Genomic DNA, 27,106 nt, shown 5'->3' on the forward strand with positions numbered 1-27,106 from the left:
CTGCAGCTCATTTTAAAACTGATCTATGTGTGTGTGTTATTACAGAGTGTGCTGTGGGCCGTTTCGGTGCAAACTGTCAGCTGAGATGTAACTGTCAGAACAACGGCACGTGTGACAGAGTGACGGGGACGTGTCAGTGCGGTCCAGGATATTACGGACATCTGTGTGAACACGGTGAGACTTCACAGGGTTCCCACACTTTTTTCACAAGGATTTTTCACAACTTTTCCAAAATATTTTACCAAATTTCCATGACGTTGGTTGTTTTGAACTGCTAAGATCTATTCTACCAAAAATGAACGGGTCTTTCCAGTGTACTAGTGCGAGTGTGCCACGGTTAGTCGCAAAAATGTGGCACAGGGAATGCAAGTTGTGTCCATCACTTATATATCATATAGCATTGTACATGGCACAATTGCCTTTAACACCCATTTTGCAATAATATCATCAGTTGTTTAATGTATCATTAAACAACAACTAAGTTCTACCAAGTTTAATTATAAGATTATAAGATCACAATTTCATTTAGCAGACACATTTATCCAAAGCAATGTACAACACAATGTGTTAGGGTTAGAGGACTTGCTTAGCATCCCATCGTAATAGCGACGGTTGGATTTTAAACATTGAATTAAAATAGGCTATATTTCCAAAACTTTTCCAAAACAGTTCAATTGTTCCATGACTTTTTTCAAATTCCAGAAATTTTCCAGGAATTTCATGACCGTGGGGACCTTGTGATTTAAAGCAGAACTAAGTAACCTGTGCTTAGCGCTCCCCCTAAAGGTCCCTTTTGGTTGTGTCACTGTCGTAAACACTCAGCACCCCCCGCTGCCTGCCACACCCCACAGCTACATGCTGTGGGGTGTGGCTCTCCCAAGACGGTAGCAACCGATCACTGAAGAATCCTAATACAACAGTGACACTAAGGGTGCTTTCATACATATAATCCCATGTGACCATGTGAACAGTATGAGGAAGAGAGACAAGTTAAATAAATGAATGATGTGGGAGTAAAATGGAAGGAAGTGTGGAAATGTGTCTGATGGGTTTGTTTGTGTGCTGACAAAGCAGCTCTGAAGATGGATGGATGGATATTTGTGTGTGTGCTGCCTGATGGAGCGCTGGGTTGTGAGTGTGTGTGCGTGCCTGTTGCCGCGATGACAGTGTGTGTGATTGCTGTGTGTTGCTGCTGAGCTGTCACTACATGGAGTTGCTCCGTTTCTCGGACAAAGGTCTTCTCTGCCTTTTTTTTTTTGAGAAAAGTGACTTTGTAGACAACCGTGTGTAGCCACTGGGCTGGTCATAATCTAGCATTAGTTTGTATTGTGCTGCCCTAAAGCAGTACGTCTTACCACTGGGTCGGAGGCAGGAAAGTTGCAAGTGCTGTTTTCTGGCCAGAGACAGCAGGGAGAGATGAAAGACCCCTCAATCACCCCATAAACACTTGTATTACCCTCACAGGGACTATGGGAAGGATTTATTAAGGTGAATCTAAGATACAAATATGAAAACTGTGTATTTGATGTCTTTTTATCAGTCAGTGGATTCTGCAGTTTGTCTTCCGGCAAATCCAACACCCTGACTGGTTGTAATATTATTCTCTCAGGGAATGTAATCTAAACCAGTGGTTCTCAAACTTTTTTGCCTCGAGTACCCCCTTTCTCTTATTTCTAAATCCAAGTACCACCTTTGTCCTACTACAACATTTTCCTCAGAATACCAGTAATAGTAGTAGTAGTAATAATATGATAACATTTTTAAATAATATAATTTTGTAAATAAGTGGAATCAAACAGTATTTAGCAAAGTGGTTCCCAACCTTTTTTGGATCGTGACCCCATTTTGATGTAAAAAATTTCAGGAGGCCCCAATGCACTTTTTTCTTCTTCAATTAGTTTTTTTTTTTTTTATCGTGTTTGTTTTACTGTTACAAATACAGAGCAGCCAGGATTAGTGACAAGTTGCATCCTCTCAGATATATAGTGCTTTTTATTTTAATCACATTTATATTTGAGAAAGTGAAAGTATAGAACACAGTTAGGTTTGTGTGTTGTTTTAAATTTAAAGAATATACTTTTAATCAGTCATATTTTTTATCAATTACTAGACATTTCATGCGTCCCCATTTAAATTCCGAAAAACCACAGGAGGGGTTAGACCCCAAGGTTGAAAAACTGAACAACATAGATTTATTTCTATAGTTTTTATAATTTCTGGTCATCTTCTGCCTGGTGTGGGATCATTGTATCTTCATTTTTTCATGCTCACATTTGTTAATTTTTCACTCTCTCTCACCATCACATACCCCTATGGGTGCACGTACCCCCATTTGAGAAACACTGATCTCAACTCTGAACTTTTCCCCCATCCCCCAGCCTGCCCTCCTGGCCTCCACGGCCTGCTGTGTCAGCTGCAGTGTGACTGCATGAACCAGGCACCCTGCCACCCTGTGTCGGGCGTCTGTCTCTGTCCCCCAGGATTCCACGGGGCACGCTGTCACAAAGGTCAGATCAAAGCGATTCCACTCACGCCAATGATAAGTCAGTGATTGATGATCTCTGGAGATGATGTTCACATCCTCGACCTTTGTCTCTCAGTCTGTGATCGGGTCCACTTCGGTCCAGGCTGCGTTAAAGAGTGCGACTGTGAGGGCAACACTCCATGTGATCCTGTGACAGGACGATGTCTCTGCTCCTCAGGGAGGACGGGACCCAGATGTGACCTCGGTAATCCTGCATCCTTTTTTTGGGGGGGTAAATGATAAATGGACAGAGGTGGCGAAAGTACTGGTTTTCAGTACTCAAATAAAAGTATAGATACTTGAATAAAAAATGACTCTGGTAAAAGTGAAAGTATTGAAGTTGCTCTCTTATTTAAAGCAAAAAAGTACATGCTACAAAATGTATTTAAGTAAAAAGTTAAACAACTGTCCCTTCAATTATATATATATTTTTTTTTCTTTTTTTTTAAGAACTAGTACGATACTGGTACATGGAAACAAGTTAAATCTGTTTTCTTTGAACTGCTGGAGAATTTAGCACTCATTATAAATATAATGTGTGAATAAAATGTGTCAAGAAGGTCTTAAAAGGACGGAGCTCCTTTTTAAAATGTAAGGAGTAAAAGTAAAAAAAGTCACCAAACAAATAAATACTCAAGTAAAGCACAGATACCAAAAAAACTACTTAGGTACAGTAATGAAGTATTTGTACTTTATTACTTGTCACCTCATTAAAGGACTTGACTTACTGTATATAGTGCTTCAAATACCACAGAAATAGTCCCAAAACAGCTCTGTAGTTTAGTTCTCTGTGTTATCAAATTGTTATATCTGATCATCAGCTGAGAGGTGAGGCCTTGCTTAGAAACACCAACATCTACTGCTGAGCCACATCTGGAATTACTGCAGCGTGTGCTGCCACCATTCCTCTGTGTTGTAAAACTACAGGTGTTTAAAAAGCTCCTCCTGTAGGTGAAAACTAGCATAGTGTCTGCAGTCAGAGCCAGACCATGTCTGCGATGTTAAACACCTTCTTCCCTGCAGAGAAAATGTGTTTTCTAATCCCTTATGGTAGGGCACGGTGCACCATGGGCTCTCCAACCACGCCGGATTTATGGGGGGACACCTGCAACAGCTCAGGGAGCAAAAAGCTAGTTCTACACACAGGTCAGAAGACAGGTGCAGTGCAGAGCTGTCACATAAATAGAACCCATAGCCTTAGTATTGAACCCTGAATCTCTCGATCAGAAGGGAGGCGGGTCTGGCCAGCTTTGGGGCGTTTCGGGTGGGCTACAAAACTGCCTTAGTGGGGGTTCTGGTACCTTTTCACCAACCAATCAGAAAGGGTTTGAAACAACATCATTTTTACATCTTGACTTCCAGCTTGGTTACTGCTTCAACATATAGATCATGGAAAATATAACCCTAACCTAATTACAACATCTTATTTCGAAATACCGACAAGTGAATAAGAAGAAAGGGGTGTTTCTGCTTACAAACCAAAACGCCCCTTTTTGTTGCTGGTCGGATGATATTGTCAGAAGGCGAACCCTCTACCACCTTAACCAGTCTCCGTATTCATTGAGGAGCAGCCAACACCTCCATCGTATTAAAGGGTGCAAAATGTCATTTCAGTCCTTTCAAATTGGTTTGAATTACATGATCTTAGCTGTGATCGGACAACATCTGCGCAAGTAAATAATGCCAATGCACTGGTGCAGTGAGTCACACTTTTCCCTTAAGCTACTGGTTTTGACTCTGGTTAATAGTGCAGCATGTTGGACTGGTGAGTAGTGGTGAAAATGGATAACTAAACCATCGCTCCCCTGTGTCTCAGACTGCAGAGCCAATCGTTTCGGGCCAGACTGCTCACAAACCTGCGAGTGTGAGAACGGAGCTCAGTGCGACGCTCACAACGGGCGCTGCAGCTGTCTGCACAGCTGGATCGGACCGTCCTGCCAGGAAGGTGCAGTAATGACCATCAGACGTGCACACAGACACACACTGATTAGATCCACAGGGACGTCAGTGTGACAGTCGTCACTCATGAGTGAAGAGGCATCGCTAGAACTGCAGACTGTGCACTTTTCTATGGTGTTGGGTATGTTGTATATTTGCTGACATGGCGTTTGTGCTCAGGTGGACATCCTCAGCTCACTCCCAGCAGCAGCAGCAGAGAAAACTCCAAACAAAACTCCTTATAGTGGCCCTAAAAAGCTGACCCAGGACATCAGGGACATGGGTGAAGGCTGGGAGCAGGACTCACAACAGCTGCAGGATTCATGGATAGAGACTCTCAGACGAGAACTAGAATCCAAACTTTGTGAGCGAGCCAGAGAATGACTTTTTATTTTCCAGTTTGTGTCATCAGCCCCACCATCAGTGCGTTAAATTATGGTCTTCGAAGTGGAACTGGAAACAATTTTGATCTTTAGGATGATATTCTCTGCTCGGAGTATTATATGGTAGCAATCTCTGAATGAAGAGGACATCAGCGTCAGCAGCCAATGTATGGGGGAGATTGTTGTTGGTACTTTACAAAAACTATTTTACTGTATATCAGGGGTGTCAAACTCATTTCAGTTCAGGGGCCAAATACGGACCAGTTTGATTTGAACATTTTTTTGTGCCCTAAATGAATAATAAGTGACGGATGTTGGTCCCTGCAGATCTGCATATCAAAAAATTCTTTATTTTGTCATCAATTTTAATTTAATTTTGTTTTTTGTGGAATCATTTGAAGAAAATGGTAGGATTTTAACAATTTGAGATTAAAAATGACTGCCATCGAGTGACTTAAGCACAGGAAAACTAAACGCTAGAGCAAATAATATGGAGTTATATTGATTTTGTGTACTTGGAGATGCTGAGATACCTAAAACTGCATTAGTTGATAATTTACAATGTTTACTCTGTAATTATTTAGTTTCTCCTGGGAGCCAAATTAGATGCTCTAAAGCGGGGGTGTCAGGGTGTCAAACTCATTTTGGCTCAGGGGCCAAATCCAGTGCAGTTCAGCTCAAGTGGACGGCAGATTAGTTAGAAATAAAGTGCAGTTTTAACACTAATGTGCCCTGGTTTCACTTCCACGTATAGGTGATATATACAGTTTGAATGGCGCCGACAACATCCAAACAACAATTGACTGCAAAATCAACACTTCATAAACCCTTGATTTTGTGACCTTTCTTTGTAATTTAGAAAAGTTTTGTGGAAAAATGCTATTAACTATAAACTATATTACTCGTGAAATATTTATTAATTAAATATAATAATAATAATTAAAAAAAAATAGGTATTGAGTTTATGAAATAAGTGCATACAAAGTGGTAAATTATAAAAAAAAATATTTTTGTGTAGTTGTATTATGCAATAATAATAAATGGTTGTCACAAAAAGCCACAGCACACCGTTTGGGAACCACTGATGTAAAGGGCCAGATTTGGCCCCTGGGCCTGATTTTGACCCATGCTTTAAACTAAGGACCACATTTGGCCCCTGGGTCTTGAGTTTGACACATTTGCTGCATATTATACAATGTATTTGGTACCATGAAGCTATTTGCAAATGTTACAACATGAAGTATGACCTATGGTTTGGTGGAACAACAGTGCACCACAGTAGACATGAAAAAGGCTCCACATTCATATTACTTTATTTTAAAAAACATTTGGTCTGTAAACTATTTTAAAGTAAAGGTATTATTAGCGTAACCAGGTAGATGACAGTACTTTCTTGCTAAATGTGATTTATTTGGTGAAATCTGTCCACAGCTCATTCTTTATACTGGTGTTGCCAACTGCTTGTCCAACCTATAAACACATGCTGCAGCCCCTGACATGCACTTTCAAACCCAGTGACACACCAGGACTTGAAAATATTAAAAAAAACTCAATTTCAGGTAACATATCTTGCATTTATTTGCACCATCTTTAAGGATTTGCTTGTAATTATTTTCTTTTTAAGTTGATTTTCTGTACAAATTGCTTCGTATTTATATTGTTCATGATTGTACACAGTTTTATACACTACTATGTTCAAATGCATCTGAACAAGAGACGTTGCAAGCTAGGAAAATACGACAAAATAAAGACACAAGCACATGTTTCTGGTTCTCGCTCTTCTTTGATCATCGTTTTATTTTCATTAAAGACCGAAGCTGTACATCCTGTCTAAAGTTCAGACTCAAGCAATGTGCAGAAAGCAATGCCTGCAAAAGAAAAACCCAACGGAATAAAAAGGCAGAGGTGATCACAAACTGAATTCTCTTTGTACAAAGGTGGGTATGTACAGAAGACGCCCAGTGAACCCCACTGCTGCGTTCACACGCAACAGAAAACTTGTCCGTTTATTTCAATACTGATAGGAAAGCTGCAGCATGATGAACAAAAATTAAAAAAACAGCTCTTCATTTGTTTTTGTTTTTAAAACCTACAGCTTTGAATGCTGAAGAAACATAAAAAATATATTCTATATATAACCCATGAGCTCTGTCCCCCTGTGGGTCTGATTCTACTATTCATTGCGATCATAACAGCAAATATGATGAAATCAGAACCTCTTAAAGCATTTAATTGTACACACACACACACACACACACACACTAATTCCACAGTGGGCGGGAAACTCTTCACAGCATGAGAGCATCATCGAGCAGGTTGTCACGAAAGACAATCGAATAAAAATAAATTAAAAAAAACAATGATTCAGCTGTGATAGTGAGCTAACCCTGCTCTGTGCTAACATCACCCACCAACCAGCTGAAGCTCAGGATCCACAAAAAAACCAATGATTTGGAAGCAAACTCTAATTTATCATCTCCATAATTGAAACCCGGAAGTTTGTTACCATAGTAACCAAGTCTGTGATCCTAACCTGCTTCCCGACAGGCTTGTATCTGATTTTTTTGTCTGAGGTTTTTAACAGACTGATTATATTATTAAACAACACACTATCTATGTGTGTTATTTAATAATAATAAAGTCAAAACAGAATAAATTCACACAGACTAATTTTGATTAATTGTCAAATCCTTTTACATGTGACAATATTCCTAAATCTTGTCGTTTTTGTGAAATTTCTTCAATTTTTCACTCTTTGTAACAGAAAAACAGGTTTCCTGTAAGACATGATTTCTACTTTTTGTGAGTGTAAGTGAGTGTATGTCAGTTTATTTAAATAAACATTTTAAAATCCCAGATCTTTGTTGATAGACATCAAACAGGCAATGATGTGTTGGACTAGGATCCTTTCACTTGCTGGCTGGTGGGTTTGTTTATCCCAGTGCAGAGTCAGATCAGCTCACTGGTTTCCAGTGTTTGTTCATCTTATTCTTTATCATGTTTAGCAGACTGAAGATGACTACGACGTGTTCACATACGTTTTCTGCTCCCTGCAGATTAAAAGCATTAAGACACAAACGCTACACAGATTCATCATCATCATCTAAATGTTTTTAGCTTATTTTATTTCATATTTCTTCTTCTGTGTGTGTTTTTTTTTTTTTTTTTTAACATTTTAACTCGACAAACGAGACACAGCAAATTAAATGTACAAACTGACACAGAAAGGCTAAAGGGGTGGGATTTTAGGTTGTCTCTACATATACACGCACCTGCACTCACACATAAACCAACAGCAGACTTTTTTTTTTTTGCTGTTGTAATAATTCACATCAGGACCAAATAAGCCACACAGTCGATCACTAATCACCTCGTCACATACACGTTATTATTTTCTCTATAATCTGCACTTGTTTAGTTTTTCTTAAGTGTTGATCATTGGTCAACACTCGAGTTAATCTACATGTGTTATTTAAGCTGAGTCGTTGTAGATGGGTGAAGAGGGTCCATGCTTTAATGGGGGCGTGACACATGCTGTCCACTTGTGCTTTGATCACAGAAAGAGAGCACTCAAAGGGACGCAGGGGCAGTAAAAGGTTCCTTAATAATAACCTTAAAACGAACCTTATTGATCCTAAAGCACCTAAGTGTTCTATGCATTTTTGATATGAAGGACCTATTTACCAGAATAACTGCTCGGTCAGATATAAGGAGCTCATACTTTAGGTAAATAACAAGCTGGACTGCACATGCTTTAAAGAAGTGTGTGTCAAAGACGGGAGTGTGTGTCAGAGACGGGAGTGTGTGTCAGAGACGGGGGTGTGTGTCAGAGACGGGGGTGTGTGTGTCGTCTTGAGGGAGAAAGAAGAAGAAGATCTTTGGCTGAAGCCACATTGGTACGTCACTGGTCCTCCTAACCGTGTCCACACATAAAACAAAGAGACAGCTAAATTCAAACCACCTGCTCCATTACCTGAGCTGCTGCTGCACTTTAACTGGAAGGACAAGTGACCACGGAGGGCAGCCATCCATCGACCTGCTCGCATCAGCCTGAAGCACAGCTCGATGCGACTGTAAATAAGGCAAAACACTCCAACGAAAACTGATCAGAGAGAGGCTTTTTTTTTTCCTCATCAGGTGTGCGTTGATACGAGCCCCCGCCCCCCAGCCCAGCTTGGAGGTCATCGGCTGGGAAACACAGTGAAACATTTGATTGACCACGCCCCTCTGGTTCCTGCTCTCATGGCTTCACTCTGTACGGGTTTTCCTTCCAATGTCCTCTCAAGTCCTGCTGTAATCAGCACTAGGTCGCTACACGTGAGGTCGTCTGACGGCACCGCCAGTAGAAACACAGAGGGGAGGATGAGGAGGGCGAGTTGAAGAAGAGGCGATGCGATTCTATAGTGCAATAGCAAAGAGATAAGACTGCGGACACGCCCGTTCCTTTTGTCCTGACAGGACTAAAGTGCTGATTGATTACACAAAGAGAGACCGTGACCAATTCATACAGCACACAGTTGTTTGGTTTGGAAACAAATGTGTGTCTATAGTTCACGATCTCTTCCTTTCAGTTGCATTTCATTTCAAAGAAAGAGCAAAGACTGAGCGACTAAGAAGAACTCTGGCTGCCAAGCAAGCATGTGCTTATTTTTTAAAAGACGTTTTTTTTTTGTCTACGATTTAAAATACGATTCAGCTGAATTCAATGTATAGTTGACTTTTTAGTATGAGCGCGTATCTCTACCCTCTCTCTCACGCTGTCTCTCTCTCTTTGTAACTCTGGTCCGTTTCTTAAGGAGGCGTCTTGTGTTTTCCTCCTTTTCTTATTGTATCCCTGTAACTCTAAATGAGGTGCCCTGCGTGGCCTTGGTGAGGCCAGACTCATGCGCCAGGGTCTCACTCAGTAAAAGCTCAAGCAAACAGAGGATCAGGCAAAGGTGGGGCACCGCGGCTGCAGGCTGATGAGCAGCCCTGCTGGGCGGGGCCGTGCAGCACGTTAGGAGCGGTAGTCCTTTTTGCTGTACGGCTTGTTGCCGAGGATACTGTCCACCTCATGTGTGATGGAGGACGACAGCTTAGGAAGGACCTGTGAGTGGACAGACAGACAATGACAATGTTACATTTATTAGTCTTTTATATTTGTCATTAGGGATGTCCCGATACAACTTTTTCATTTCCGATATGATACCAATATTGCAGCCTTGCGTATCGGTCGATCCCGATATTGATCCGATACGATATCAGCATGAATCATACATACTTTTACTTTTTTTTTTAATACAAAAAAATAATAATTACTTATTTTGTAGTGTGGAATGTTAAAAAAGGCTTGGACAGGTGGAGGTATGAGAAACACTGACCCATCTATTATTAACCAATTGGTTACATCTATTTTAACCTTCAACAAAATATCTACAGTATTCTACAATTGAATAAAATAAAAAAAAATTAATTGCAAATAATAAAAAATAAATTAAATTAAATTGAATATGAATCAGATATTCGTTTTCAGGCCGATATCGGATCAGGACATCCCTATTTGTCATCATTATTGTTGTTTCTGGTTTGTTTTTTCTTCCTTTTCTGTTCTTCGCACCAACTACCAAGTTAAACTACCAGATTTATTTCTTAATTTCATCAGTTTTCATTAAAAAGCTATTATAGTTTTATGAGCTAAAGGAGCTTCTGCTGTTTATAAGTTAAAAATTCACAGAAATGTATGCATTTAATGTACTTGTACTGGACAACTATTTACAAATTTGTACTTAATTAACTTATCTGACTTTAACTTAAAAGAAGTTAAAGTCAGAATTACAAAATATTAGGTCAGTGGTTCTTAACCATATTCTGTTGCTCCCCCTTTAAAGAATGAAACATTTTCAGGGCCCGCATCACACCAACATTTCAATAAAATAGGGCAAATGTCTTACTTTTATTAAAAAAAAATCAAATAAAAAATTGTGACTATTCTTCTTCAAAAGTCAAAAAAATGACAAAATGTGCAATCAAATATTTCAAAACAGTAACAATAAAGTTATTTGAGTGCAAAGAAATATTTAAAAATATATATATTTTAATGTTAAATGTTCCTGGTAGTGATGTCGAGCTTAGGGGTGGGAATCTTTAAGCACCTCACGATACAATTTGATTATTAATCAATGCGTCTAGATGCACTTTTTCATATAATTCTTGTCAATGTCTCAGCGTGACTACTGATGAAATGCTGTTCTTAAAAACATTGCAATTGCATCCAGACAGGATTCTATTTTACCTTTTTACTTTCTAGCAAATACGACATAAAGGGCTGTTCTAAATAATATATGATATAGTTTAATAAATACAGTTTAAATTATTTATTTACAGTTTAAATAAATAAGCAGCTTGAGTACTATAGTGCTTTTAAAATATCAATGAAATGAAAATATCTCTCTTCAATATTTCATGTAACTTGTAATTTAAATGAACGATTATTAGGTTTACAGGACTTTTCCTAGTTAATGACAATAATAACATGGCCTACAGTGGCTAGTAATTATGCTAATAAAGTGATTAATTACCTAATAATAAAGCCTTGATGTGCTCAGATTTAGGATTAGCATTTTTAAGTGTCTGAAAATGTAACAATTGTTTCAGTTTGACAAAAATCCATTAAACCTTTTATGAGCAGCAAAGTTCAGAAATGATCTCAGTGGACCTGAAAGCACTGAGGAAGTAACAACAAATGATTAATTCTAAAAGAGAAAGAAAAACAGTTCTGTGGCACCAATTGTCTGCGGAAAACCACTCCTTGATATTGGTTTTAATTCTGAATCAACCTTTCCCAGCACATGCAACTTTTTCCATTGACATATTAAATGAGCTAGTCTGTGTTTAAATGGAGCTGAGCTGCACACTTAAAGTGGTTTTAGTTAGTCATACTGTAAATATGTGTCCTAAATATCATCCCTAGAGTCATCAGGAGCTCGAGGATTTTTGGTGATGATTCAATCACACAATGTACCTACTGTTGATTTAAAAGCCTCCAATTTGACTTTGAATGAACTTCCTCTTTTATAGAGGAGACGTCGTGCTTCTTAACACTGAATTAAATAATTTATTTGTGGTTTCATTTGTGAAATTCTTTAGGAATCATTGAACCATTAAATTATTTATCTATCCATCTATTCAGTGCCTGTGATGTGAAATTCCTACCAAGGGAAAACATATGGAGCCCAGAGGCAATGTAAGTGTAGCATTTCAAAACGCAAATATCAAATGCACTAAAGCAGAGCAGATGCAGACTGTACACACACACACACACACACACACACACACACACACACACACACACACACACACACACACACACACACACACACACACACACACACACACACACACACACACACACACACACACACACACTAATGACAGAGGCGAGTTAAGTTGCTGGTGCTCTCTGACTAGAGGAGGCAAACCCCTCCCTGCTCTGAAAGCCTGATTAAACAGTGCATCATATCAGAAGACGAAGGAGACGTGGTGCTATAAGCTCGTCTTCAATCCCTGTGGCGGCTGATATGAGGTTGACCTTATTAACTCAGTACAGTAACGCAGCGGAGCATGCAACGTAAAGCTGCCCATAAGGCCCAACTGTACCCATGTAACGTGTGCAGAATGTGATGCACCAACACACACACACACTAGAGAGATCATATCAAACATTCTAAAATGTAACATTTGCCTTGTTTTGTTAGAAACGCGCACGCACACACTCACCTGTATGGCTCCGATGTTCTCCATCAGCTGGTCGGTGTTGGACGCTCCTAAAAGAACAGAGCTCACTCCCTCGTTCCGTAGGCACCACGCTGCAGGACACCAGTAACAAGCCGTGAGACTCCCACCATAAACACACACGTACACGCTCATCAACAGCACTTCATTCACACACACACACAAACCACAATACAGCACACAATCTGAGACGAAGTTGAAATAATATCCTGGTCCAAACTAAATCTACACTCCAGCGTGAGCGCACATACACATATTACGTACATGTTGTATTCAGTAATTTTTGAGTGTTGTCTCTATTCCATTCTAGAAGGTAAAGTGCTAAAACATGCATTTATTCACATATTTAAAGTGTAATTACAACCCCAGGTTTTTGCCGACCTGCCACTAGGGGAAATTAAAAAAATGAATCGATTATGGCTGTCCTAAATTAAGACACGCCCAGTCACAGCAGACCCGCCCCCACAGCACTGCACAGTTCAGCACAGAGCTGTCAATCAATGTTCACCATCTTTTATAGGAGGGGCGGAGCCAACACTGATGGTTAGTGATGTCACTGATCCTATCTCCACCAATAGCAAAATTCAATTGCAATAGCTGCCGTCCAACCCATAGAGGGCATTCACTTTGATGTTTTACAACTAAAAATGCTAAAATTAAAATACTTTAAATAAAATGTGGAGATTGGGAACAAGATCAATAAACGACATCACTTCATACCTAGTCAAATGTGCATTTAGCAGAAAAAAGTGTTTTAGTGTGTACTACACTTTAATGCCATGATTACGCCTTGACGCTAGAGCAGGAGTCTAGAGCCTGCCTGTTTAATATAATGAAGATTATATGGAAAAATGGAGAAATCGGATGTGCAACCCTCGAGGAATGAGTGTGGATATGAACGAGCTTGTTGTGAATTCACAGTCCTAGCCTCACTATGTGGAGTTTGCAATGTTGTCTAAAGGTTAGAACAAAGATAGTTATAGGTTCATTTGGGCTCGGCATTAACTGTAAAAGTAAAGCATGTGTATTTGTCCGTTTGATCTGTTCTTTTCTTCCAATCTGTTGATCGTGACCATAACATTATACCCTTTGTAACAAACCAATGGTTTGGATGGGTTTCTCAAAAAATACATAACTAAAAATTGTATTACATATAAAATAATAAAAATATAAACCAAGTATGGCAGATAACTGAGGGCGAATGTTAGATCTGTAGCTTCCATTCTCAGGCAGGACTCAGTCACTGTGATGTAGTTTTTATTCAACACTGAAGTGTCACAATGATCTAAAGGACTATGTACTATATAAAGGCAGCACATCTTCTGTGCTGACTTTATAAGCTCCTGAAGGATTTATAGTATATGCGAAAGCTGAGGGCATCCACTAATGGGCCGTGAAAACAAATCTATGACACAGCATTCCCCGCTAGGGTGAAAAATCGGCCGTGATGTGCACTGAGATAAGACAGTGAGGGATAGATATACTCTCCACACGCTGCCTGTTCTGCCAATTTCAACGCAGGTGTGAGTGAGTTGGAACACACACTCGCTTTTCTGCCCCCGCAGTGAACGATAGCAGTCGCTCTCTAGATTTATGTGTGCAGGGTTATTTTTTTTTTAATGCTGACTGTGCTCGTCCAAACATATGGTGCACACGTGAGCGCTCCTTTACATCACTGCTTTCTGAATGCTTTCACAGCACTGTGCGCTCATGTTGATCAGCTTCTGTCTCACATGAACGGAAAACACCTTTAATTTTTTAAGTTTAAATTTGGTGCTGGGGGCCCACAGGATTTGATATATCACTAGTTTAGCGAGTAATATAAATTAGGTGCACTGAAGCAGAAAAATATTTAATACAAGTTAAATGACCTTTCTTTAGGATTTATTCATTTATAATACTTCTTTCCTGCACTTTTGTTCCAGATAACTAGAATAAATATGAAATGCTTTATTTCTCAGGCATGACTAAGTATTATAGAGGGAAATCAATCAACTAGAGAAAATATTTTTCTTTCAGTGGTTAGTGGCCCATCCTTTCTGCCAGCCTTTGCTTTCACTCACCGTAGAGAAGCTAAATCAGTGGTTCCCAACTTTTTTTGGCCCATTTTGATTTTAAGAATTTCTGGCGACCCGAAATACTTCTTCCCCGCCTTGTTTTGCTGTATTACAAATACGGAGTCGCCACGATTAGTGACAAGTTGTGCCAGCTCAGATTTTTTTTTTTTTTTACAGAATTTGGTTTGAAGTAGATATATATTTGACAAAGTGAAAGTATAGAATACAGTTGTTTAAGATTGTGTGTTCTTTTGATTCAATATAATAATAATTAATATATATATATACTGTATATATATATATATATATATATATAATTATGATTTTTTTTTTTTTTATTACTATTTCAGGCAATCCCAAGTTTGAAAAACCATGAGCTAAATGTTTAGGGGTATTTAAGCACATGCAAACGTCACTCCACGCGCTAATAAGGGGTACAAACCCCAGGGAATCAGGACTGTGCGTCACAATGCGCCCCCAAAACCCATTTAGTGTGTTTCCCTCTGATTAATATGTAAAGTAGGTGGCTCTCACAAGGGGAGCAAAAAATGAGAGGAGGAAATCCAAATAAATTAATGCATTGGGCGCAATGCAATTCATCAAATCTGGAACTGTTTGTGGTGATTGTTTTAGCACAGGAAATAGTACCTTTCTAGTATAAGAAAATAATTTAAATAAAACAATAGTCAATATTAACACTGAATAAGAAATGCAGAGCGACATGTGTGAGAGAGAAAAAGCTGGACAAACGCGGCGGTGCGTGTGAAGTCCAGTGGCCTGCGGTGCAGAGAGGATGCTGTGCGCATAGATCCATGAATGTCACTCCGGACTCACAACTCCAGTGAGTTCCTGTGTCTTTCTCTCCATGTTTTGATCGTAAAACTCTCGTGTCGAGTTGATGGCAGGAGCATCAGGAGCATCAGGAGCATCAGGCCAGAATCAGTTGATCAGCTCCGTTTATGCAGTGATGGCACAATGTTGTTCACAAATGAGTGTGCGTGACAAGCGTTGCTCTGGAACTCAGACCTGCTGGATGATGCATCATCAAATGGTGCTGATCGACTGATTGACGGACTCTGTTACTGCATTTACTCAGATCAATGGCATCAACAGATCAATAAGATAGTTTCTATAGAAAAATGCCTCTTTTTTATGGACTGATCAGAGCAAAGTTACAGAACCTGATGGAGCACCCACATTTAATTAGGGGGAAAAATATAATTAGGTTTTAAAGTTTTTATTTGTTTATTTTTCAAACAAACATTTGTATTTGTTTACTTTGTTTTCTACATTATTAAATGTTTGTGCAGCAGACAGACAAGTCCAGTAGCCTCCAACTGAACTTCTTCAAATGTCATTTTGTGCTTCTGTGCACTCACCTCTCCACATTGAACGAGCAAAATGTTCATTTAAATAGGGCGGTCTCAACCATGTCTATACGCGCACCTATTTCCACCGCAATGTTAGTGAATTCCACACAGCAGGTGAAGAAACAGCACCACCAAAGGAATTAGGGATGCACACGGTTTACTACCCTTTATTTCAGATCTTAGTGAATCCGCCCAAGTACGTCCTAACCCAGACCTTTCCCTAAACAAGCCACACTACAGAACTCACTCACACGTGCTGTCCCTTAAAGGAGAAAAACACTAAAGTGGCACATGTTGTGCAGCTGTTTGTTAACAAATGTACCTGTGTGGCATTTTGCATCAGCATATATAACCCATAATTGTTTTTTTTTTTAGTCCGACTTTATTTGAATGAAAGAATATTGAGATTTAGAATGAATATTGACATTTTGAGAAAAATATTGAAATATCAGTTTTGGTCGTCCAGCTCTGGTTAACATTGTGTCATATGACAGGACCAACGTGGGACTTACACTACACATTCATATCTGACCAATCCCAGCGCATCAATGACCGAGTGTTGGTAAATGCCGTGGCTGAATTTGATCGTCATTGACATGTTACGCGCTTAAATATTCCTGGTCCGCCCACTGAGGTCAACAAACACTGGCAAAGAAATAAATATTTCCGAGAAAAAAATCAGCATCCTCACAGCTGAGGTGAAGAAAAACAAAAACGTGAAAATGGGAATTTAAGGAGCTGCTTTTGACGCTCTGTGAATAACGGAGGCAGTGAACAGTGTTTCTGTATTGGAACGGACTCGGGTTGAGGTTTGAATTAAATTCTCAATAACGGCAAATTATGGTTTAAATGAAATGTTACTCACCCACAGCCTAAAAGCATAAATCCCTGCTATTTAATCAAGACAATTCTTTACATTTAGAGTCAAAAATTGGTCAAATGCATGTCGTATGCTCAGCTCTGAACGTATGAATGGTTGATAAATGAGGGCCATTGAGATTAAAGGCCAGAGAGGAGGGCTGATTGTGTAACACTGACTGAACTCAGCGTAATGTAGAAAATAACTTGTTTTAGCTAAAAAGAAAAAAGAAGTAATTACAAAGAGTAGAACCTGCAAATCCACATGGAAAGGCTCCAAATCAACACATCGTATGAGATGTGGGGAAACCTCCAATATCTCATGGATGTGACATTTATGAAGGATTCAGAAAGTCTTCTACAAACACAAACACTGATGCCACAACATCGACACACCAACGCCGCTACCGTAGCGAGCAGCTCCCGCCGTGGCCTCGGCAGAGGGACGGACAGACAGACAGAAAGAGAGAGAGCGGCAGAGTGTATCTGCGTACCGATGGCGAGTTGGGGCAGAGTGCAGCCAAGCCGCTCCGCGATTGCCTGCAGCTCTTTCAACTTCGCCTGCTGACGCCGGCCCTCCTCGCTCAAGATCTTGTCCTTCAACCACTGGTAGCCCTGTGGAAAACACAGCACACCTGCTCAAAAACACAGCCCTGCTCACACTGGCGCCAGCGCAGTGTCACCAGGGCCTGTTTTCAAACACGCGACTCTGTCTCCTGCTGCCAGGGAATCCCTGCCCCACACACACACACATGCACGAACACACACACACACACACGCACACACGTTTCCAGGTTACAGAGTCATCCTTTATCTAACCTGCACGGTGTCACAAAGGCCCACAGAAACACAATAAGCCAAAGTAGCACAAACATCCACACAGGAGGAGCACAATATACAAACAACAACAGTCACTGGACAACAGCAAGATGGAGAACTGCACAGTAAACAACACAAAGACACAACACAGCACGCCCACACAGAGGGACACAACACTGAGTCAGGCGTGAGGTCAGTGGAGCTAGAGTTGAGATGATTGGAAAATGTTGAAAATGTTTCAACTAAAAATCCACTTCACAAATATTCAAAATCATTAAAAAAAAATCAGTGTACCGTTTAATTCCGTGTACCCTTCGTTCTTTGGTTATTCACTTTTAAAACCAAATCAAAATATCAAATAAAAAGTGTGGTTATTTTGTTTTACTGACTTAAAACAAAAAACCAGACAAGCAGCGTTTTTCTGTTATAAAATTCAATTTTCTGTTTGTGTGATATTTGGATATTTACGGGGAAACTAGGATGAGAGCATCATGTTTTAAGCTCACCACACAGAAAGGACCCACAGACGGGGGCGGACTTTTACTCCCGGACAAAAAAGGAGCAACGCATAAGTCACATTACTGATGAAATGTTATTATTACATAAATACATCAAAACAAAAAAAATGGATTCTACGTAAAACATGCACATGTGTGATTAAAGGAACCAGAGATGGTGTAATCAATCTACTGGTGCTCCTTGTTCCTTGTGATCAACATCTGTCTTTGTTGACTTCCCCACCGGAGCGTCATGTTTAAGGGGGAGTAAATGGCACCTTAATCACTACGAAGAGGTTCACGCAGTTGACGTAGCGCTCTTATTCTCTACTATAAGTACGCAGAGAAGCTGTAGTATTTGCAACTGTCACCACCTGTGGCCTGTGTGCATAGATTTTTTTCGGTATAGACAGAATCAACTGCGCTTTATAAAAAAGAGAAACAAACAAAACAATATGTTATATTACTAATGTTATTTTGATTTTAAAACCGATCAGAAATACACCAGTTTTCAAGTATTTGTTTTTTCCTTTTTCCTGTTTCTGCTTTTAAATTAATGAAACAAAAAAAAAACAATTCTTTTTTTCTTGGTTTTAAAATGAAATAACCAAATAATACAGGGTGCACAGATTATTAAGCTAGTTCAAACATAATGTTAAAATTTAATTTATTCAGACAATTTATATCAGACAGTGTGAACAGAAGAATGATATCGCTGAGGAAAAGTGAGTTTATTTCGTCAGGACTAAATTAAAGAATGTGTTTGCAGATTCCAAACAAAGCCATTTATTATGTGCAAACTTTTGTCATACAAGATCAAATACATTAAATACAATAATTTAAGATGTTTGAATATATATATATATATATATATATAATGTTAAGGTTTCATTTATTCAGGCAACTTTCAGGAAATTTACTTTGATCTCCTGATATGTTTTGACTGTCAACTGTCAGTCTTACTCAGTCTGTTGATCGCTTTGATGTCTCGAGTTCTTTCTGGGCATGGCCATAAGTTCACATCAAAGTGATCAGCAGACGCCTCTGAGGAAGACTAACAGTTGAGACATGTCAGGAGATCAAAGTAAATTTCCTGAAAAAAAGTTGTCTGAATAAATGAAACCTCAACATATTATTTCAAAAAGACAAAATGAACTTTCTAGAATGATATAGTTTGAAGATAAATGGCTTTGCTCAGACTCTACAAACATATTCTCTCATTTAGTTCTGACCAAATAAACTCTTTTCCTCAGTAACATCATTCTTCTGTTTACACTGTCTGATATAACTGATGAACTCAATGTTTAGACGTGAGATCGATGACTTTAATAATGAGACTGCAGAAGTTGTGTTATGTCTGTAACGCCTCCTTCAACAAGTCCATAACCTTTTTTTCTCCTTTTCTTTAGTCTATAAAGAGTATGCATTAAGCACGCCAACATTTGTTACTTCATTCTCTGATTTCTTTTCCTTCTTTGGTGAAATCACTTTATATCACAATTGATTTTAAGCCTAACACACTGACTTTACCAACTTATGTGAGCCACAAAACACAGTATGCCTTTAGAAAAGTCCTTTACACCCAAAAACTACAACCCAAATGACCACACTGGGCCTTGTTATACTTCTTGTGTATTCAATTACTCCATCGTCACACATCTGTAGACCAAGTAAATAAAATCGGACAGTTATAAATGGCTGATCTAATGATATGTATTGGCACACGTGTGACCAAAGGCACAGTATTACAGTAGAGAACACTTGCCATGCACTAATGTAGGAGAGCCATATGGGAGTAAGTGGACAGTAGCCCCAGCCCTTCTAGTCATGTTCCCATTCCACAGCTGCTGACAAGCTAATCAGATGAGCTATCTAGTGAAGTAACTGGGTTTATAAACACTGCACTGGATATTTATGTATAGGTGGAGGCTTTGGTGTGGAATACTCGCTTCACCTTCCAAATTTGTTTGAGCTTTAACATGAAAAGTCTATCTTCTTTATTTTGTTGTTTTTTTACCGCGTTGGTGTTTGCGTTTTATTTCATCACAAATTTGTGTGAAGCAGACACCAGCTGAGGGTGTCAAACAGCCCCGCTTGTGAAGATGCCAACATGCCACTGACAGCACAACAAAGGTGTACAGAACGTGCAGTGTACATCCAAGTAACAAAACCTGAAAGACACAAACACACACTGTAGTAAACAAACAAAAATTAGTCAAAAGGAAAGCACAGCAAAGACACTGGTGAACAGAGTGGGATGGGAACCCAGTCAGCGATCCTCAGTCTACCTTCAGAGACGCCCGAGAGTACGGAGGAACTCTGCCGTCGTATTTTCCTGAGATAATTCCACAGGCCAGAGGGGACCACGTCATGGCTCCAACTCCTGAGGACAGAAACATAACATAAGACCAGGAACAGATACAGATCGGATCTTTTTCAATGCGACCTCATTGTGAACGAACAAGGTGGACCATGGACCAGAGAGGGACAGGGACAGAATTAGACAAGGTTTGAAGCATCCAATGTTGAATCAGTCCTTTTTCCTCATATTTTAGGGGTGCACACACTTTTTTCGGTTTGCAAGCTACTTTATACCACGATCTACTGTGTTGGGGTGGTGGTTAAAATTGTAAATAATTAACTTGCAATATGTACACTATTACAATTATTAATATTATTATTCTATTATTACTATTACAGTTATTAAATAATTATTCAATATTTCCATATTATTAATGTATTTCTAGAGTGCATTTCATACACAAGGCAATTCAATGTGCTTTACATGATTAAAAATGCAACAAAAAACATTCAACAGTCTACAAATCAATAAGAACATTAAATCACCAGTAAAAACATTAAATCCCTGTCAGTCATACTTAGTAGAGGAAAAAAGTGCCTTTAACTTGGATTTTAAAATGTTTATATTGGATGCTGGCTTCAGCACTGTTGGCACTTTGTTCCACTTATTTGTATTCAAATAAAAAAAATAATATTGAAACAGTAACACTTAAAAACTGAGTTTGATGAAAATATATTTAAAAACATGAAGAAATGAAGAAAAATATTTTGAAAATGCAAAGCACAAAACACAGCTGCTCACTTCATCAAAGACCCACAAAAAAAGTACTCGTAGCAGTGGGCTATCGACACAAAATGCCTCCACGATCGACCGGTAGATCGCAATCAACGCATTGTGCACCCCTGTTATATTTGACACGTGGATTATGTAAATAGATCCACTATCTCATGCGTGCACTGCGCCTGTGTTTCACTTTTGCTTGTTACCTCGTGCACTGATCTGTTCTGTTGACATTAACATCTGTCTGTTAATAAAAGCAGGCTTGATGTTTCAATTTTTTGAAGGGATCGTGTCTGCTGGAGGGTCAACACTCTCATTCTCATCAGATGAAAAAAAAATCAGGGTCCACCTCAACACAATCCTCTGTCTCAGACACAGTCGCCTCTACGTCACTTCAACTGTAACATGTATCAATGTATCAACTCATGGGTAACACACACACAGACAGACAGACAGAAGTTTTACACAGCTATAAAAACAGCTTGGGGTCAAATTGACCTCAGAGGAACACCAATGTGTGCATTATAAGTTCAGCACATTGAAAAAATATCATGATATTATGCTTAATCAATTGCACCCATTAATTTAGGAAAAGTCATGAAATATGAAGCATTTTTTTTGAATGATAAATATTGAATGGACAAATTGAGAAAAAAAGAAGAAAAAAATAACCCCAAGGATAATAGGAGGGCTAAAAAAGAGGAGGTACCACATCCCTCTTTAAAACTCCATACTGCTCACCTATTTTATGAAAGAGCTCTGGAAGCTGCACCTCCACCTTCTCCCTCTGGAACATGTGGTACTCTGCCTGCTCACAGATGGGAGGAATCTGGTTGAATTGTCGTGCCACTGAGTATGCTTCCTGAAGGAAAACACGGCATAAACACAATCATGGTTATGTAACGCACTATAGAGCAGCGGGGATTGTAATTTGTAGACTATTTGATTGGACATACTCATGCTCACCATTATTTCCATTGGGCTCCAGCGGGATGTTCCCCAGTACATGGCCATGCCTTGATTTATCACATGAGTCATTGCACGAACCGTTTCTGCACAAAGGCACAAGAAAATGTCCTCAACCTTCAATCAACCATGATGGCTTCTCTGCTCGACAATAAACACTCGCGTCCTGGGATTCCACTGTACATGTAGAGGCCTCTTTTTTTAGCCTTGTTTGATACTATTTGTAACCTACATTTCATGAGTTGAAGGAGAAAAGCTAATAACGTTATTGAGAACAGGGAGTGACTCATTCTGGTGAGAGAGACACTGATTTATAACAAGGCCTATGGTAGTTAAGTGATATTTCTTATAAAAAGGGTTCTTCTTTATATCTCTGACAATAAACACAAAATACAGCTGACAGGCAATTTGATAGGTGTTTAAACTGTTATTTGTAAAATATTTTTATGCATTTCGAACATAGAGGGTTAAACATCAATACTTTCTTTTACTGTGTTTCAGCAGGGTTCCTACAGCTTCAGTCAAATTAAATTCAAGAGTTTTTAATACTTTTTATTGCTATTTTAAATAAAATTTGAGACCAACTTCACAGTAAACATAATTGTGGAAAAAAATGAAAATACATTTTTTACAGCGTCTAGTGCAGACGTGCATCTGGCGGCCCCCAAAGTAAACACACACAAAAATACACAAAATAACAGTAAAATACACAAATGAAAAGCAATTAAGAAAAATCTTTGTTAAACAGGTGATTTTCATTAAATTTACAATTCCCCTATGTTGTTGAATGTTGCTACAAGCATGACGCACATCTTCACAGAGTCCCTCTGTAACCATGCCACTGTTTTGTTGTTCGTTCCACTGTCGTGATTACTGGATGTTACGGTAAATTTTATATTTTTAAAAAAACCAACGTTACCGTATTTTGAAACGTGGGATTAATTACAATCATCAAATCCTACTTATGCTTTACAATTTAACATTGATTAAAGACATTTTAATGACAATTAAGTCCTTGTTTTTAGATTTATGAATTTAATGCCCTTTAAGACTTTTTAAGGATCCGCGAAAACAATGTTCAGACATATTTATGGAGAAATAATGTTATGTTACAATTAACAAGAGCAAACCTCCGCAAAATGCCAAATATTCTCTGTTCCAGACATTGGCAGTTATCTGGATTACTGATCCTGATCACAGTACCATGATCATTGACACTTCAAAGGCTTGGAAGAAATGTATATTTCTTTTAATAACAATACAGTCGGTCCAAATGAATGGGCACCCCTATTTTATTTAGAAAAATCATGATGAAATGCACAATCCCGACCCAATCAGGATAAAACGTGGTTGGATAATTGAGGAACCAACATAACTGAGTCAAACTTCATAAGGATCAGTCAGTGGTAAATGGAGATACACATTAAAAACTAGTCTAGAGCACTCGGATGGACTATCCTTGTTTCCTATTCTGTTTGCCCTTCTGTCCACTAACCTGACCAGTCAAAGCAGATGGCTGCCACCTCTGAACCTGGTTCCACTGGAGATTTCTTCCTATAAAAAATATGTAGTTTTTTCTTCCCACTGTCGCTAAATGCTTGCTCATGTGGATCTTGTTGGGTTCTTACTACGGACTCTATATTTTGTTAAGCGCTTTGAGATTATTTTGTTGTAATTTGCACTATATTAATAAAGTTGAATTAAATTGAATTATCAAAATTTCACCAATGATGAGAGATATGAATCTTCTAATTTTCAAACTGCTCCAGAATCAGTTTATTGATCCGGGCCCCTCCAAAACTTAATGGAATCTTCCATGGCATAGGCATAAGGTCGCCGCTAGAGTAAACATAACCACTAAAGCGGACATCGCTGGTCTTTAACGGTCGCATTTACAGACCATGGAGTCGCCGCTAGCTTACCAATCTATGGGAAGAGATTTGTCGCCTTTCTAACAAGCATTAACCTAACCACTAGGAACAAAACCATGCAGGCCGACCTGCTAATACTGTATCATGTTTTCCTGCAGCCTGTGCCTTCTCCTCGCCCTTCTCTTTCTTTTTTGTTTCAGGTGTCGTGAAACTAGATCTGGCAGTTCCTGATCTGTGGTTCACGGCTCAACTACTCTGAAAAACTCTGATGTTCTAGCTCTCTATCCTGTTCTGTTCCTCTTTCTGTCCACTAACCCCAACCAGTTGAAGCAGATGGCTGCCACCTCTGAACCTGGTTCTGCTAAAGATTTCTTCCTGTTAAAAGGGAGTTTTTTCTTCTTACTGTTGCTAAATAATAACAATAACAATAACAATAATAATAATAATAATAATAATAATAATAATACATCAATTTTACACAGTGATTTTTTTGGGAACTTAAAGTCGCTTTACAAAATTAAGTGATTATTCTTTTACTCCACACTTGTTCATGTGATAGTGCTATGAGATGACTTGTTGTAATTTGAGCTATATGAATAAAGTTGAATTGAATAAGGTCTAACTTTGTCAAAATCTGTTCAGTACTTTTGACGTAATCCTGCTAAAAGACTAATAAACAAACAAATACATAAACAAACACTTGTGAATGACCTTTTACGACGAGGTAACAAAAATAATCTACAGTGGAATTTTCTCTTATAAAATTATTTCGGCTAAAAAACAAGCGCATCGGGTAATGATCGGTGCTTTGGCAGAAAAAGGAATCATCCACACATCGATCAAAAGCTGTGTGGTTTCTCAGTAAACTGACAAACAAAAGGTTCACTTCTCCTTCATCATGTTTACCCCTTCAGCCACTGCCAGATAAAAACACAGCAGATGGCTGCGAATGGGATGGCATACATTCTGAGCTATTCATGTGAACAATGTCCAATCAGTAGAGAGCTGATAGGCAGAAGCATCCTCTCTGAGTTTTACATTAAACACCAGCTTCTCTTTCTAAAGGAGCCGTGATGTAAGCGAACCGAAGTCGGCAAATTACCAAACAGGGTTTGGACTGGTGCTCTGTGAACTCCAACCTACAGAAGACCTTTGACACGGCAGCAGCAGATGGATCCTGGGTGACCAGCTGAGCCCACACAGTTAGCTCTCTGCCATTTAAAGGTCTTCTGCATCACTATCTCTCCCCTAATCTGACTGTGGAGGTGGGAGCAACAGGGTAACATGCAGCTTTTAAAAATAGATGTTAAACTTAGAAGAGCGTGCCGCATCTTAGACTTGGTGTTACAGTAGTCATAGAGACAGAAGAAGGGTGTTTAGTCTTACAGGCAGTGTGTCAAACACAGGAGCTGCTAACAAAAAGGTGATAAATAACGCAGAGGGATTACCTTCCATCGGTGTGTTGGGGTCTGGTCTGTTGGCAAAAACCACATCCACGTAGTCCAGCTGCAGTCGTTCTAGAGATGCTTTTAAACCTGGAAATGAAACGTTTTGATTAAGCACATAAAGTGAAACAGTAGCTATGTTGTGATTGTGTGTTTATTGCTGACATTGATAGTCCTGTTTGAAACTAGGACAAAAAGAGTAAGAATAAATAAATGAGTCCATTGTAGGACTGGGAAATATATCGAGATTCAAGATATATCAAGTTTTCTATTTTGAAAACAAAGAAACTTACAATATTGCCTATATCAATATGTATATTTTTCACAGCTTAATTTGTATCAAAACACTGATTTTAAGAGTGGCTGCTTTTGTTACTTCTCATAACAGCATGAAAAGCACTGTTGGATGGATTGCTGAGTGCATCCTAACACAGACCTGCCCCTAAAGAAGCCACAGTACAGAAGTCACTCACACGTGCTGTCCCTTATAGGAGAAAAAGACAAAAGCGACACAGATTGTGCAGCTGTTTGTTAATAAATGCGCCTGTGTGGTATTTTGCATCAGCAAAATTAACCCAGCTCGACTTTATTTGAATTAAAATGATTGAGCTGTATATCTAAATATCGACAATTTGAGAAAAAATATAGAGATATGAATTTTGGTCATTATCGCCCAGCCCTAGTCCAGTGCATCCATTTGTTTTTCTTTTAGGTTTATTCCACAAACAAATTCATTAATCCGCGCTAAAAGCTATCAACACTCAGCACATCTTACCTTCTATAATGTGTTTTCGAGATAAACCTCTTTCAGTTTCAGCTCTGTAATTGAAAAAACAAAAACAAAAACCAGAAAATGTAACTTAGACACAATTAATCACATTTTGCCTTGTGGCTATTGATATTTTGAACATCTGTACCAAAAATTGGGTCAATATAACATCTGTAAAGGGTGGCACACTTTCTCACTATTTTCATTGCTCAACCAAACAATGCGTAACTTTCACGGATATCAGATATAATGGTAAATATGGTCATTAATAGTTTCTCCATTTTTGATACAGATGCTTACAATGTCAATGTGAACAAGGCAAAAAGCCATCTGGCAAAATTTGGTGAAAATGAATTTTGTGAAACACCCAAGCGGCCCTGCTATGCCTCAGTAACACAAGCCAACTGTTTGGATGGACGGGCGATTCGGTTCCCGGCAGCATCAGCATTAAACTAGCTGATAGAAATCACACATGGATGGTTTCTCATTTGGACGAGTCAAAAAGGATAAAACTTACTTTCCACCCCAGAAAATCTTTGTTGTTATCACCAGACTCGAACGCCTGAAAATGGAAAATGAAGGTGTATTTGATGCGGCTACGGTCAAACAAACACAATATTACAGCAGGAAAGAGAAAAACACATGAGCTGGTGCATTTCAAAGGCAGATGACAGTGAAGCTTACAGGCCTCACATTAGATCATATTACAAAAAACAATGAAAAACATGTCTGTCTTCCATCATTTTGACATTACAAG

At 38.9% G+C, this 27,106-nt stretch overlaps 2 protein-coding genes across 6 annotated transcripts in view; one reads left to right on the forward strand and one right to left on the reverse strand.

Annotated features, from left to right (window-relative positions):
* megf6b (multiple EGF-like-domains 6b) overlaps positions 1–6,599 on the forward strand; it is a 48,013-nt gene extending 41,414 nt beyond the window's left edge. The window contains exons 30-34 of the mRNA XM_028448114.1: positions 46–174; positions 2,379–2,507; positions 2,601–2,729; positions 4,341–4,469; positions 4,643–6,599. Coding sequence (XP_028303915.1) covers positions 46–174; positions 2,379–2,507; positions 2,601–2,729; positions 4,341–4,469; positions 4,643–4,707 — 581 coding nt within the window. The 3' untranslated portion in view covers positions 4,708–6,599. The remainder of the gene's footprint in view (positions 1–45; positions 175–2,378; positions 2,508–2,600; positions 2,730–4,340; positions 4,470–4,642) is intronic.
* Positions 6,600–6,608: 9 nt separating this feature from the next.
* kcnab2a (potassium voltage-gated channel subfamily A regulatory beta subunit 2a) overlaps positions 6,609–27,106 on the reverse strand; it is a 117,498-nt gene continuing 97,000 nt past the window's right edge. For all 5 annotated transcript variants that reach the window (XM_028448117.1, XM_028448119.1, XM_028448118.1 and 2 more), the window contains 9 exons: positions 26,867–26,911; positions 26,356–26,399; positions 25,584–25,670; positions 22,265–22,350; positions 22,040–22,160; positions 20,505–20,599; positions 17,395–17,515; positions 12,601–12,689; positions 6,609–9,931 (listed from right to left, as the gene is read on the reverse strand). In XM_028448117.1, the coding sequence (XP_028303918.1) occupies positions 9,842–9,931; positions 12,601–12,689; positions 17,395–17,515; positions 20,505–20,599; positions 22,040–22,160; positions 22,265–22,350; positions 25,584–25,670; positions 26,356–26,399; positions 26,867–26,911 (778 nt within the window). In that variant the 3' untranslated portion in view covers positions 6,609–9,841. The remainder of the gene's footprint in view (positions 9,932–12,600; positions 12,690–17,394; positions 17,516–20,504; positions 20,600–22,039; positions 22,161–22,264; positions 22,351–25,583; positions 25,671–26,355; positions 26,400–26,866; positions 26,912–27,106) is intronic.

The sequence above is a fragment of the Gouania willdenowi genome, chromosome 5 (genome assembly GCF_900634775.1).
Source record: "Gouania willdenowi chromosome 5, fGouWil2.1, whole genome shotgun sequence".
NCBI classification, from domain to species: domain Eukaryota; kingdom Metazoa; phylum Chordata; class Actinopteri; order Blenniiformes; family Gobiesocidae; genus Gouania; species Gouania willdenowi.